Here is a 13,708-nt window from a genome sequence, read left to right on the forward strand (position 1 = left end):
CTCAAAGGGGAGAGGAGAGGAAGTGGGTGGTTGGGCAGGGTCTTTGCCCAACTTGGCGGCGTAACAAATCGCTATAGATGAGCTGCTGAAAAAAGGGTTGCGAGTCTCCAGTCCGTGGGAATGGGTTCTGTAATGAGTTGACCTGAAGCTGGGCTTTCAACTTCGCTGAGGGTTAAGGTCGTTGTCTTTTGCAAGTGAACTTGGAATAACTTTCCAGCAGCAGCAGAAGCTATGGGATACAAAGTCTGATAAGATCCAACAGCAACGTGATAAAGTGTTAATTCAAAAACTAGTTGAGAAAAATCTTAAAATTATATTAAGTTAGTCTTAAAACCCGTTAGCAATGGCTCATTTTTTAGTATGCATCACTTATTTAATTCTGTTAGCAAAAGAAGTCCGCTTGCATATTAATTATGGAGATACTAGAGAAGGAAAGTCCCTTTATTGGACTCGGGCCAGCGAGTGGCAACTGCAAGTGCCAACTGCAGAGGGAAGTATAAAACTTTTCCCTTACTTTTCACCCTCATTCGCTCTCCTTAACTACCAAAAGTTTGTCCTTGCAAAAAGAGGGGAGAAAAATCAGAAGACAAACTTTGGCGACAAGTCGAAAGTTGCTGGAATTAACAAGTGCCACGCCTTCGACGACGTTATCCTTATGATCCTCATACTCACATCCACATTGCCATTCCACATGTAGTGCATGCCCACGGCTGCGGTGGGATCGTGATGCGTCTGGCCCGTCATGTGCTCGGCCATCACGGCGCTCATCCAGTGGACCAGTCCCTGGGTGGGGTTCTGACCCTGAACACCGCCGATCGGCATATTGGCGGCGGCAGCAGCAGCGGCGGCAGCGGCCACAGAGGCGGCCCTCGAATTTGGGTTGGAGCTCGAGCTGGAGCCAGAGCCGGAGCCGGAGTGGTGCTCCTGGCTTTTGCACGTGGCGGCTGCCGATGTGGCGGCGGTGGTGGTGGCGTTCGCCGGTTCTGGTGGTGACTTTATGGAGCTGCCAAAGTTCGGACGCGTCTGTGATGCGGGTTGGGTCTGATTCAAATTAATTGCGGACACTGAAGTCGCTTGGGTGGCGTTGCCTTCGATGGGTGGCGTTGGTGGTGTTGTTGGAACGACTTCGTTGTTGTTGGATGACCAGGAGTAGCTATTGTTGTTGTTGTTGTTGTTGTTGCTGTGGGGTTTCTGCAATGAAAAATTGTTCCTTGTTTTAGTGAAAAGGGTTTTTTTTTTGCGTTTTGTTCAACATTTGCGTAGAGAGAGATGTGTGCTGGTTAATGTATCGGGTATGAAAAATGAAATTGAATGAATGGAGTTGAACATTTTTGATGATATTATTGTTGGCGGCTAGACCTTCCCTTTTTGGAGAACTTCCTGCAGGGTTACATATCTAATCAGGCTTTTTGGGATGTAATTTTAATTGCTGATAAAATGGGGGCGAGATATAAGTACGAGTATATGTATGTAAAAGTAGCTCTTAGTGGTGGTTGAAATTCAGCAAAACACTTTATTGGAAAGAGTCTGTGAAGCCTTGACCTTTCTGTATAAAAAACAGAAATTGGCCTGTGCAAAGCTCTTAATTATCACCCATTCAACAAAAGGTTCAGCAAAGGTTGATATAGTATTAAGCGTTTAAGGCACTCGAGATGGTACCGAAATGGCTTTTCTTAGCATTTTTATACAAATAGAGCCTGGCCAACCCCAGTAGCCATACTAACATGCTGTCGTCCAGTGCTCTTCTCAATCACATGCTGCTCCTCCTCCTGGCTAACATCTCCCTGTGGTTCCTGCGGCTCCTGCTCATCCTGCTCCGTCTTCACCTGGTGGCTGCGCTTCGCTGACGCCGATGCGGACTCTGCGGCCGCAGCACAAACAGCCGCCGCAGCCGCCGAGGAGAATAACAAATTGGTGGGCAGATGTGAGCGGGCGGAGGACGGAGATGGTGTCGCACTCGACGCTAGGATGGGCGATGGCGTTTGGGAGTAGAAGCGGATGGCGTCGCACTTCTGCTGCTGCTGCTGCTGGAGAACGGCGCTGGCCAGCAGGCTCTTGTAGAATTCGGCGGGCATCAGGAAAGGGGACGGGGATGAAGAGGCGCCCATGTAGTGGGTGACCTCTTGGGTCTGGTGCCGCTTCAGATGATCCTTCAGCCTCTCCATGTCCATGTCCATGTCCCTGTCCGGATGGCTCGTATGGTTGTATTTGCTTATGACTTCGTGCATGACAAACGCCCAAGCGCTGAAGCGCCCAAATGTAGGCAACCGTTTTTATGTTCCTTTTGTAGTCCTTGCCGTCGATTTCACTTTCAAATGCTGGGGAAAAGCGGGTAGTGGGAAGCCCGCTTACAACAATTTATCTAACTGAAGCTCAGTTTGTTTGATTTTTCCCACAAACACACACACAGGCACACACAAAAAAGAGTTGGGAAAAACTTTTCCACAGAATTCGATGTCATTTTATTTTGGCTTAACTTTTATTTTATTTTAGAACGTGGTGTATTGCACTTCAAAAACTTGTTCTACCCGTCGAGAAATTGAAACAAATGGAAATGATTTGCCACCACCAGAAACTTGCCACAGATGACCTTGAAAAAGTTGTTTCTTAGTTTTTTATTACGATTTTTCTATGTGTGTGTGAGGGGGTTTCCCTGATAGGCATGTGGAGAGATCTGTTCTTGTATTATTTTGAATATTTTGCTATTCCTATTTGTTGTGGATTTTTTGTTTATTTTTTTTTTTAGCAAACAAACAACTGCGGGTCTCTCTATGATGATTTATTTGTTCGGATGGGTTCTTTATTTGTCAGTTTGTTGGTTTTCTTTTCATTTATGATGGTTTCATTTTGTGGCCGTTTGATGTGTGGCGTGGCAGGAGCTTAGGTTATATTTGTCACACGATGAGTGAATAAACGTGATCCCATGAGAGGTTTACCATGTTTTAGGAAAATTCTTTTTAAATATTTGCAATTTGTTTAGCAATTTTTGGTTTATATAATTTTTGGATATATTTGCGTATATGTTACGGATATGTGTTTATTTTATTTTAAATATAAATATTGTAGATTTGATTTATAAATATAGACTTTTGCACTACGTGATAGGAACTTTGCGTTGCATTTTTGGTTGATTTATAGACTATAAGATTACATAGTTGTATTTAGTATTCTCTTTTTATGTTTTTTGTTTCATAAAGGAACTTCATTTAAGCGCTCGATTGTATCTCGGCCACTGTGGAGGGAAGAGAGTGGATGGGGTGTATCTTTTCTTGCGAAGAGAAACGAGCATCGCGTATACGCCACCGACACGGTACCGGTCGTTCCCGCCGAGACGTTTTAACGGTTTGCATATCACATTTAAGCCGGTTGCTGTTTCGTTCACTTATAGTATCAGGCGAGGCTGTAGTTTCAGTTAAAGATACTCATTTTGTTGCCAGGATTATGTACGCTTCTGTCTCTGTGTGTGTGTGTGTTTTGTATCCCGTCCGTGTGTGTCCGTCTGCGTCCGTCTACGTCAGGGGCAGCCAGCAAGCGTGGGATAGCTTGCAACAACTGAAAAACCGAACTGGAACTCAAAGTGCATTAGCAGCAAGCAACTGAAGAGGCATGAAGCTGGGAAGCTGCGGCAAAAGAAAATTGCGAGCGCGCGCGAACCAAATGTATATACAAACACACATACACACACACACACACCACACACACAGATAACGTGTATGTGTTAACGGGGACTCTTGTGTGTTGTGAATGTTTTGTTGCTCCTCCACCGTAACCTTCCTTCAAGCTCTGCTGCATGCTGCTCTTTCCTGCTTCGTCCTGCTGCTCCTGCTTTTTGTTGTTTCTAGAGCTTGTTCTCCTGTTTCTTTTTCCTATTTTATTTTATAATTCTCCCCCTTGGCCCCTTTTTATATGCACGCTGCCCCGTTATAAAGACATACATTTGCAGTTTCAGCGCGCCACTGCAGCATTTTCCTTGTAAGAAGCAAAACGAAGAATGGAGGAAAAAATTGAAGAAAATAAAAGCTGAATTTGCGCGACGCTGAGTGACGCTAAGGGGTGGGTGGTTGGGCAGGAGGGTAGAACGTAGGTGCTCTTGCAAGACAGATTGATTTTCTTTTATACGGTTTGCTCATGTTTGTGATTTTTATTATTTTGATTCCTCTCTTTTTGCGCTCCTGTGAGCGAGTGTAGGTGTATGTGTAGGTTCTTTAGGAACTGAAGCTCTATGTGTCCTTCTGTATAGATTCTCTTTAGATGTGATGGGGGCCCTTCTATTCTATAGATGCGATGGCCGTAGGCGTGGACAACAATAACAGCATGTGCCACATTTCCTTTTACAATTGAGTGACCCCGGAATCAGTTTTTGGTATTGCGGTGGACTTGAAAGGCAGCCAAAGTTCAGTCAGGAGGCAATTCGCTGCCAAGTTACGAAAAATATGAATGGTGTGCAAAATAAAATCCTATGAAAATATGTTATTGAAGGATTTTGAGACCAAAACCGTCATATATTGCTAGAGGATTGTTAGATTTCACTGACCAAACTCTAAGAACTTTATTTTTAATCTGTCTTTCATCAGCTTCCATCTGCTTTCATCTAAGTCTTTTAGATCTTTAGAAAACCAAACCAGACATGGATCAGGAGACAACTCCTTCCGTGATCAGATCTCCTCTTTAAGATGAATTCTGTTGGAATACCATTCTCTTTGGAGTCCCACTACTATCATTTCACTTTGGCAAAGATTGAAAGCGAAATCCCTCTTAATCCAATTGACCCTTATATCTTCCATCATACGGATATCCCCTCGTCCTGTCTTGATTAATTACGATTGCAACCCTGCCTACAGATGCCTTGTGGCGCCATCTACTGTGTAATCGCCGCAGCTGGTGCTGTCTTCTGCTGCAGCTGCTGCTGTCAACCGCGAAACCGTTCACCACGTAGCAAAAAGCCGCAGCACGGAGACGCGAACGCGAGCGAGCGAGCAACGTGGCACCGCGACCAATAGATTTGGCCAAACCCTGGCGAACTGAAGACAACGACAGTTGCACTCCCGCCAAAGGCAACAAACTCGGGCTGTGCCACATGCAACAATCCCAGCGTCGGCGTTGACTGCGACAGAGTCTTGCCAGGAGCAGCGGCATCAGCAGCGACAGTGGCAGAGGCAGCGGCAGAGCAGGACAAAAAAAAAAAAAACAAAAATGGAAAACAGACAGCGGAAGCGAGCTATTTGGTCCGGTCTCGGGACTTACGCTAGTTGCGGGGCGGGCTACAGCTCCAGCGACTTATGGCCCTGTTTGTTGTAAGTAGCAGGAGCAGAAGCAGCAGCAGAATCAGCAGCGAAATGGCGCGCGCGAAAAGGAAACTCAAGAAGTAGAGCTCTGCAGCAGGAGCAGGGCGAGGTAGGACAAAGGAGCAGAGGGGCAGGGGCGCCAGCCGTAACAAACACTCACACACACACATACATTCACATGGACATAAAAAAACCCAAGTAAAATTGTATTTTTTCTTGCACATGAAGCACAAAAAACGGCAGCAAACTGAAAGAAATACATTGCAGGCAGCGGGCAACGTCGAGAAAAAAAACGAAATAATAACAAAAAGTTGTAAAAGAAAAGCGAAACCGTGTGATGTCCTGGCGCACACATAGAGGCACACACATACACCGATACATACAGAGGATACCAGCAGAGGCAACGCCGCGACGACACATCGAAGAAAGGATAAAAACCATTCAGAGCTGCTGCCCGACGTCAACGACGCCGTTGTCGTCAACGCCGCTGCGCTGCCAGCGTTCGTCCTCAGCTCCAGCTCCAACGTTCCGTTCCGCTGTTCAGCGCTATATCCTGGGCCCCGTTCCTGTCCCTTAACATTTCACGAGCGCCAATTTCTTTTCCTTCATTTTGTTTATATTATTTTTCGTTTTTCTTCATACCATTTTTTTCGAACCATGCAACCAACCTTAAGTGTGCTGTTGTGCTTCCTCTGAATTTTTTCCCCTATTTTCTGTTTGCATTTTTTCTCTATTTAAATCGAGATTTGTTTTGCGAGGGGGGAGATGGGGAGGCCATCGAAAATCAGTCACGTATTGCCAGGTCAAAACTAGATCAAGATTATTTAAAGGTTTTTCCGGATTATACGTATGTTGCTTCTGCTGAGAAATATTTATTCTTTGGATGAAAACATTGCTCTATAAAAGATATATCTTATATAACACAATACTTCAAAGTCTGCTTTTAGAATTCCTAACTTTATTCTATTCTGATAATTGATAATAGTATCGCAGAATTGTTTGTCATTGTTCTTTAACTGAAAACGTTGTTATACCTCCTGGGTTGATAAGGATGATATCTTCAGTAGATCTTATAATCACTTGGTCACTCCATCAGTTTGACATGATGGATTTCTAAAGTATATCTAAGATTACTTTCCTGCAATGCATTTTCCTAAGCCGATTTGCTCAAAAGGAACTATGACAAACGGCAGGGAGTCTCTGCCCCAACCTCTGTTGGAGTTGCATTTGCAGAGCTGCTGGCGCCGCAGTTGACGCTGCGCCGGCAGCAAGCCAGCGCATGGTGGAAACGGGGGAATAACAGAACCTAAATCCTGTTCAGGAGCATATGTTTTTCTGTTTTTCCTGTTTTCCTTTTTATGTGCAAGGATTTCCAGCTGCCCTTTTTACAACTAACACATACCACACTGGCGTGTGTGTGTGTGTGTGGGAGTGCAGTATCCTTGTGAAATGGCTGATAAGAGTAAGGAACGTGCGTCCTTTTTGCATTGCGGGAGAGCAAAGAAAATGGTCTTGGCCTTTAAGACACATGCAAGGGAGTGCAATGAAGATATGGCAAAAGGAATTGCTTTTCGCTGATAATTGAAATGTATGCCAGAGGATGTGTGTGTGTCCTGGGGTGGGGTTAAACAGATAAAAGGTCTGTCTATGAACAGGAAGATGTACTCGTAAATGTAAATGGATACTCTTAGCTGGAAAAGGTAATTTCCTCTAAAGAATATCCTTGGAATGTTCTTGCAGATTCGCATCAAAAATGGTAAGAACTTCTATTCTTACAATTGTATTTCCCTAAGACATTTCATATTCGGAGACTCCACAAGTGGCTTGCTTGCAACTACTTGCCATAACTAAGCTTTGTAAGCACACCCCCCCCCTCCTATTTACACCTTTCATATGGCAACCTGTTGAAGTCCTTTAGGCGTTTCGCCACTTGACCTCCAAACCATTAGAAGCAAACCCTTCGAGTCAATTGCCATTAGATGGCGAAAAGCTCTGAAAGCCATATAATTATGGCATATCCTGTGCACGAACCAGACGCAGGGCGACAAAAAGTATCCTTGGCAAGCCCATAAAATCCCCCCGCCAAAGCTTGAGTGTTTTTCCCCCGAAAAATGCCACTCGAAAGCACTCGCTCTCTTCCACTGCCCTCTGGCGCTCAGGCACTCTTACACACTCCCCCATAAGAGAGCGGGGGGTGTGTGTGTGCTCTTTCATGTGCTCTTCGTGTTGGGGGCGTGTTTGTTTTCGTATTTTTTGCTCGCTTCCCACTTGCGTCTGTCGGAGTTTTTTGCTGTTGTGTTGCCCCCACTCGAGTTTTAAGTGTTATTGGATGATTTTATGGAAATTGATTTGGGGCACGCCCCCTGTTCGGTGTGAGTGTGTGTGTGCGGGGCTGGGAGGGTGCGTGCAAGTGCAGCAGCTGCTCGAATGGGGTTTTTCTGAGCCTAGTACTAACCCCCTATTTAACATAATAACATTATCTCTACGAATACTCGTACTCGTTCGCGTACTCACCCGAAAGTTATGCGTATGCTCGACGGGGCAGTCAAGGCTCAGGGAATAATCCTCGACGACGGCTCCCAGAGACGATGCCTGATCGCCAAAGACCTGCTCGATCTTGATCGATGGACTGGCCAGCAGGGGCGTGTTGTTGTTGGCGTTGTTGGCTCCTCCGTTCGAGGCAACGGTGGCTGCTGCAGCAGCTGCGGCGGCGGCGGCTGCTGCGGCGGCGGCAAAGGTCCCCTCAACGATTAGTGGCTGCCCCTCGCCGCCACTCTGACAGGCACCGATGACTCCAACTGTTGGACCAATGTTGCAGGGCGTTGCCGGTGTGGGCGTGGCCGGGCCCGGAGCATGTCCATCATGGTAGGGTGTCACCACGAACGAGGGATACGAGCGAAACTGATGGTAGTCACTGTGGTGGCTGTGGCCGGCTGCTCCGTGATGGGTGTGTGGATGATGCGCCAACTGTGGTCCTTTGTACCAGGTACCATGCATAATCATTTAAGCAAGTTCGATTGGCGGTTGTGTGAAGCGAAGCTCACTTTCCTACTAAATCGCCTGGCACTCTTCTCTTGGCTTGTGTGTAATCAATATTCAATTGAGCTTTCCATTAGGCTTTGGTTTTGGTCTTAAATTGATATACGAGTATTTAAACTGGAATGTTCGCAATCACTTTGTTTGAGAAATTTGCTTGGAAAATGGGGCTATGGAGAAAGTCAATTGGTTAACCAGTGCAAAAACAATTGGCCTATGAAATACATAGTTCATCTTTGGAAAAGTTTGGCAATTGAATGAGAAACCCCAAAGGAATACGGTCCTAAAACGATGGCGTAACCTTAATTGATTATGTAGTTTATTTGACGACTGACCTGGACTCCACAAAAGGCTTCTTTCTCAATAGGCTTTCCATTTATGTTGATGAAGTCTCACCCGGTATAAAAAAGCCAACCAAAAGCCGCCATTAAATACTGGAGGACTGTCGAAATTGCCTATCATGGAAATTATCCCATAGAAATTATATACGAATGGAGTTTGGTATATGGTTGAACGATCCCTATAAAGGAAAGGCATTCAACATAGTGAACAACTTTGTATCGACCTCAAGATATGTTTAAACAATCCTTATAGAATGTTCTGGACTTATCCTCACTCTAAGAAGGGTTTTCTAGCTAAGAAGCGCTGAAAATTGGTTTTCTTGTATATTATAAAAACTATAGTCTGTACTGTAAGATGACCGACACTTTTTTTGTTCTGTATTCTAATACAATCGTTAGTTAACCAATATTTCTTATAATTTTTCTGGATTTCTAATACATTGCTTAACCATTTGACTTTTTCTTTCATCCACACTTCATTTATTTCCCATAAGTACCACTCAGAATGGGGGGGACCACTTGGAATGATCAGAATATTCAATATTCATACACTTGCATTCACTTTATTCACAGTTGAACACTTTATTAAACCCGTTTTTTCGGCTCTCAGTGTATTGACACTTGGGTCTTTCTACCCTTTTGAGGATTATTGCTCCTGACGTGTGGTGATAACAATTTTCAACTTCACTTTACTCGATTTTTTAATTGTGATACAGAAACAGCTGCACTCGCGGAATGATGAAAATGCATTGCACTTTGCGACAGAATTCTTCACGGATTCGCGGGGCAAAAACTGGCACTGGCACTGGCGTTGGGACTGAAACAGAAACAGAAGCAGAAGCAGGGACTGGACTGCAAACAGGCACTGGGACTGGCACTGGGACTGCCACTGGGACTGGGGCTGGCACCACGAGAAAGACTGCCACTGCAGTCGTCGATGAGTGCACTTGGCTGTAACGCGCGCGCGAAAGTGGCTTGTGGACAGTGGCCAGTAGTTCAGTTCAGTTCAGTTCAGTTCGGGCCAGGTCGTACAGGCCGGGGCTTAATTTGGCTTAGCGGCAGGCAGAAGAAGACGGCTGGAAGGCGGCACAGCAGCAGCAGGCAAAAAAGTTGCTGCCAGCTCGCAAGAATTCCGAACTCGAATGCTGAGTGCGGCCACGAAAAAAACATTCAAATGCCTCGCACGGTACGGCTCGCCGCCAAATCGCAGCGACGACGACGACGATAGCAGAATCAGCAGCGGCAGGCAGCCCCACAGCTCTCGTTCTCTCTTTCTCTCCAGTGCTCTCTGTCCCTCTTTTACCTGCTCTCTTGCTGCAGCAGTGGCACACTCGCTCTCGCTCTCGCTCTGACGGGGGCAGGCAGCCAGTCTCGCAGCTCAGTCATGGGGCAGCTTTTGGGGCAGACGGCGACGCATGCGCAACAGCTTTTTACTCCTTCTGCAAACAAAAAACTAGTTCTCTCTCTGTCTCTGTTGGTCTCTCTTTTTTCTCCCTCTCTCTCTCTGTCTTTCAGTCTCTCTAAAAAATTGTTTGTGGTTTTTCGTGTGCTTCGTTGCTTGGGTTTTTGTGCCGCGTCTCTTGAGCAAACTCTGATTTGATTTTGGTCTTTTTGCTTGAGTGGATTTCCTTTTCTCTTGACTTTGAGCATGAATGAGCATGTTCCGCGCTGTTTTTATGGCTAAATCTTTATAGCAAGGAGGCGTGGGCGTTATAATGACTAAAAATGAAAGTTCAATGAAGGAAAAATGAAAAAATGACACCCGAATCATGAATTAAAACATATTCATCAAGAAATCTTGGAGTTTGTTTTCCTTTAGTGAAGTTTCAGTCTCTCGTAAAATAACACCAACAGAACATCAGAAAATTGTTTTCGTAAATTTTGTTCCAATTTAGTTTGCGGTTTTGCCATCTTTTTGTTTCAATATGTCTGATGAGGTGAAGGATGACAATGCCGCAGGTGAAGGGTCACAGCAGATCCCAGCGGAAGCCGAGAAGAAGGAAGAGGCCGCAGCTGATGGAAAGGGAGGCTCCGAAGCTAATATAAAGGTATCCCCCACGGCCGTTAGCAAGGAACCCTCTCAGTCTGGCAGCCGGCAACTCCTAGAAGATTCAAAGCCGCAAACGTCGGAGAAGCAAAATTCAGATAAAGACAAGCAGAAAAATCCCGAGAATAAGCAGAACGAGCCCCATAATGATCGAGACTATTGGGAATTGGGTCGAGGGATCGTATTCTTTTGCTTTGGAAGCTTCGTGGCCTGGATGCTGACTGAATTTTGATGTAAACAAAATTCGATTGCATAATTGTTTTATCAAATAAATTTTTGAAGTGACCAAGCAAAAATACGAGTATAGATGTGTTTTAATGGAAAGTGTGCTGGGTAACCTTAAAAACTCTATCTTCAAACCATTTCAAAGTGGAATGAGAAAAACATTCGACATCTACATCCCCTCTCAAGTGCATAATTTTCATAATTTTCAAGCAAACGAAAGAGCAAAAAGCCCGCACACAAAAAATCGGCATCCGTCGCCCATTAGCCCATTGACCAACTTCGATGGCGCATCGTACGCGTAGTAATGAGTTTTTAATACATGTAATATTCAAATTAAAAATCCACAAAAACCCCGCAGAAGGCAGCCAACAAAAACGGAATGCAATTTTTTTACAGCTAATAATCGCACACATATTCATTTCAACCGGCGGCATCCCACAGGCGGAAAAAAGCATATCACTCATACGCAATGTAAACCAAGCTCAAGAGCAAGCCGCACAAAAACCACAAGGCAAGCAAACGCGCTCTTAAAAAAGACGCCGGCACAAAAAAGAGAGACAAAAAGAAAGAGAGAGCATGATAGAGCGAGAGAGAGCAATAGAGTATGTGCGAGTGAGCGAGTAGTAGCGGCATTCAGGCGAAGGCGGTGGAATTTTTATTGGAGCACTTGGTTTATTTCTTTTTCTGCTGCTTGCCTTTGGATTGGCATTCTTTTTTTGTACGTATTTTTTTTGTTTTGTTTCCTTTTGACAAGGCATTTTTTATGGGCAGAGACATGTGTCGCTGGCGGGTGGGAATCGGCCATCGCCTGGAGGAAGATTTTTCCCGATTTTCGGCTCGGCTCGGCTCTGTGACAACTGCAACTGTTATTCCCTGGGGGACACAAGAGCCAGTCGAAATACATGAAATTAAACTGCAGCTCCTGCAGCTTCGCAGCATAGGAAGGCCGTTTATTTCAGTTAATCAATGCAATTGGCCCGTCGTCCACCTGGGCCGCAGAATACCCATAGGTCTGAATGGAGTATGTCAAATATGCTGTAGGCATTGCCCCTACAATGTTGCAGTCTTCTCCATTTTTGAATTACTAGGAAATTGCTTCATTTAGCGCTTTGTTCTGCCATGGCCTGCCGGCGGGAGGTCGGTCGGCCATTGGCTGCCACTGCATATACATGCATGTACATACATACATACATACATATGTACATAAAATGAAAGTTTCCGTTGCAGTTTATCGACTAATTTGATTATGCCAACAATTTGCCACCCACCACTGCAATTAACTATTTTTTATGACTTGTCATTTAGAAGTATATTCGTATTTTTTATGAGCTCTTCGTGCGGGCTTTCATTTACTTGAGTGCCATACAAAATTTCCTTGTTTGCACTGTCATCAATGCCATTTGGTATTTGCATACGAGCAGACATTTGAAGCGATTCGAATGTGATAAGAGCCAGCCATGACTGTGAGTATGGGTATGGTAATCAAATGCGTTTTATTAATTGAATAGATTTATTTTTGACGGCTTTTTCTTTCCCCCCCCAACGGCAATAATGCAAACAACATCAAAGAATACTAGTACTAATTTCAGGGAGAAATGCAGTTTTGCGTCCAATTTATTCTTTTCATCAAAAATCGAGCACCTTCTCTTCTTTACCGTATCTTATGTGAGATTAAATTGTAAAAGTTTCAACCAAAGCTAGATTCTGCATTCCAGAAGACATTTACATTATGATATATATTAGAATGTCTTTTTAATACGGCAATAACTTTTTAAAAAGATATATATTTTACTTGCGGGCCCTGCCATATCTCGCTGTGGCGCACATTGTGGATAAAAGGGGATTGTTTCGTCGATGGAGAATATTCCCGCGAGTTTGGAACTGATCTCCGACTATGACAATTAGCTCTTCGCAACCTGCGGCTAAAATTGCGTAATTGCGGTGATTGCGGGTGTGTTTTCTGAAAATTTTCTTTCGTAAAAACCTTCTTCCGTCAAATACAAGCCACTGCAAACAAATTTGAGCCAAATCGGCCCAGCCGTTCTCAGTTGGTGAATTACGAAATATATTTCATATTTAAATGAAAGACATCTGTATATTTTCCGTATTTAGATCAAAATATTTTAATTTTTAAGTTAAAATGTAAGTGATAACTCTTTCGTTTTAATATTTACTCTCTCGGCTGCATATCTGCATATATAATGGCATAAATATTAAAATCGAAGTCTGACTATTTGGGTTCAGGGATTTTCACTGTACTCTTCTATACTTCTACATTTTTCTTTACTTTTGCGATTCAAAAAATGTGGTAATTCCTTGTTTTTTGTGAAAATAATTATATTTTCTATCGCCAACTCTGTGTGTGAGTCAAAAATCTTGAATTTTTAAAGTTAATCAGTAACATATCTTCTGTTTAAATGTTTGGAAATGCTTGGCGGTCAAAGAAACAATATATTTAACATTTATTTGTGCTTTTTTAGGACCATATATCTGGAAATTCGTTCTCCAAAAAGCAATTACTCGACTCCAACAAGCACGTGAACACCAAAATATCCATTTAAATTCAAAATGTATCAGTTGCAACCGCAATGCCATGCAAAATCCTACTCCAGTTGCATGATGAGATATATATTTCTCGCCTCAAACCGCTGCCAGACAGATAAGTGATGCTGCTGCAGATGCCATGGCGGTTGCAGATGCTACTGTGCGGCGCCATGGACTTCATTGCCTCCGAGCGAAATGTCAAAATGCCAGCCGTAGTGAAGCCAAAGCCA

At 44.1% G+C, this 13,708-nt stretch overlaps 1 protein-coding gene across 7 annotated transcripts in view; it reads right to left on the reverse strand.

Annotated features, from left to right (window-relative positions):
- Window positions 1-9,875, reverse strand: part of rn (rotund) — a 35,585-nt gene extending 25,710 nt beyond the window's left edge. The window contains exons 1-3 of one of the 7 annotated variants that reach the window (XM_033380617.1): window positions 9,356-9,875; window positions 7,800-8,491; window positions 673-1,191 (exon numbers count right to left, since the gene is read on the reverse strand). In XM_033380617.1, the coding sequence (XP_033236508.1) occupies window positions 673-1,191; window positions 7,800-8,288 (1,008 nt within the window). In that variant the 5' untranslated portion in view covers window positions 8,289-8,491; window positions 9,356-9,875. Of the gene's footprint in view, window positions 1-672; window positions 1,192-1,724; window positions 2,997-7,799; window positions 8,492-8,656; window positions 8,770-9,159 lie in introns of those variants that run through there. The other 6 variants (XM_033380611.1, XM_033380610.1, XM_033380607.1 and 3 more) reach the window with 6 other exon arrangements.
- Between the last annotated feature and the right edge of the window lie 3,833 nt (window positions 9,876-13,708).

The sequence above is a fragment of the Drosophila pseudoobscura genome, chromosome 2 (assembly GCF_009870125.1).
Source record: "Drosophila pseudoobscura strain MV-25-SWS-2005 chromosome 2, UCI_Dpse_MV25, whole genome shotgun sequence".
Lineage (NCBI taxonomy): Eukaryota > Metazoa > Arthropoda > Insecta > Diptera > Drosophilidae > Drosophila > Drosophila pseudoobscura.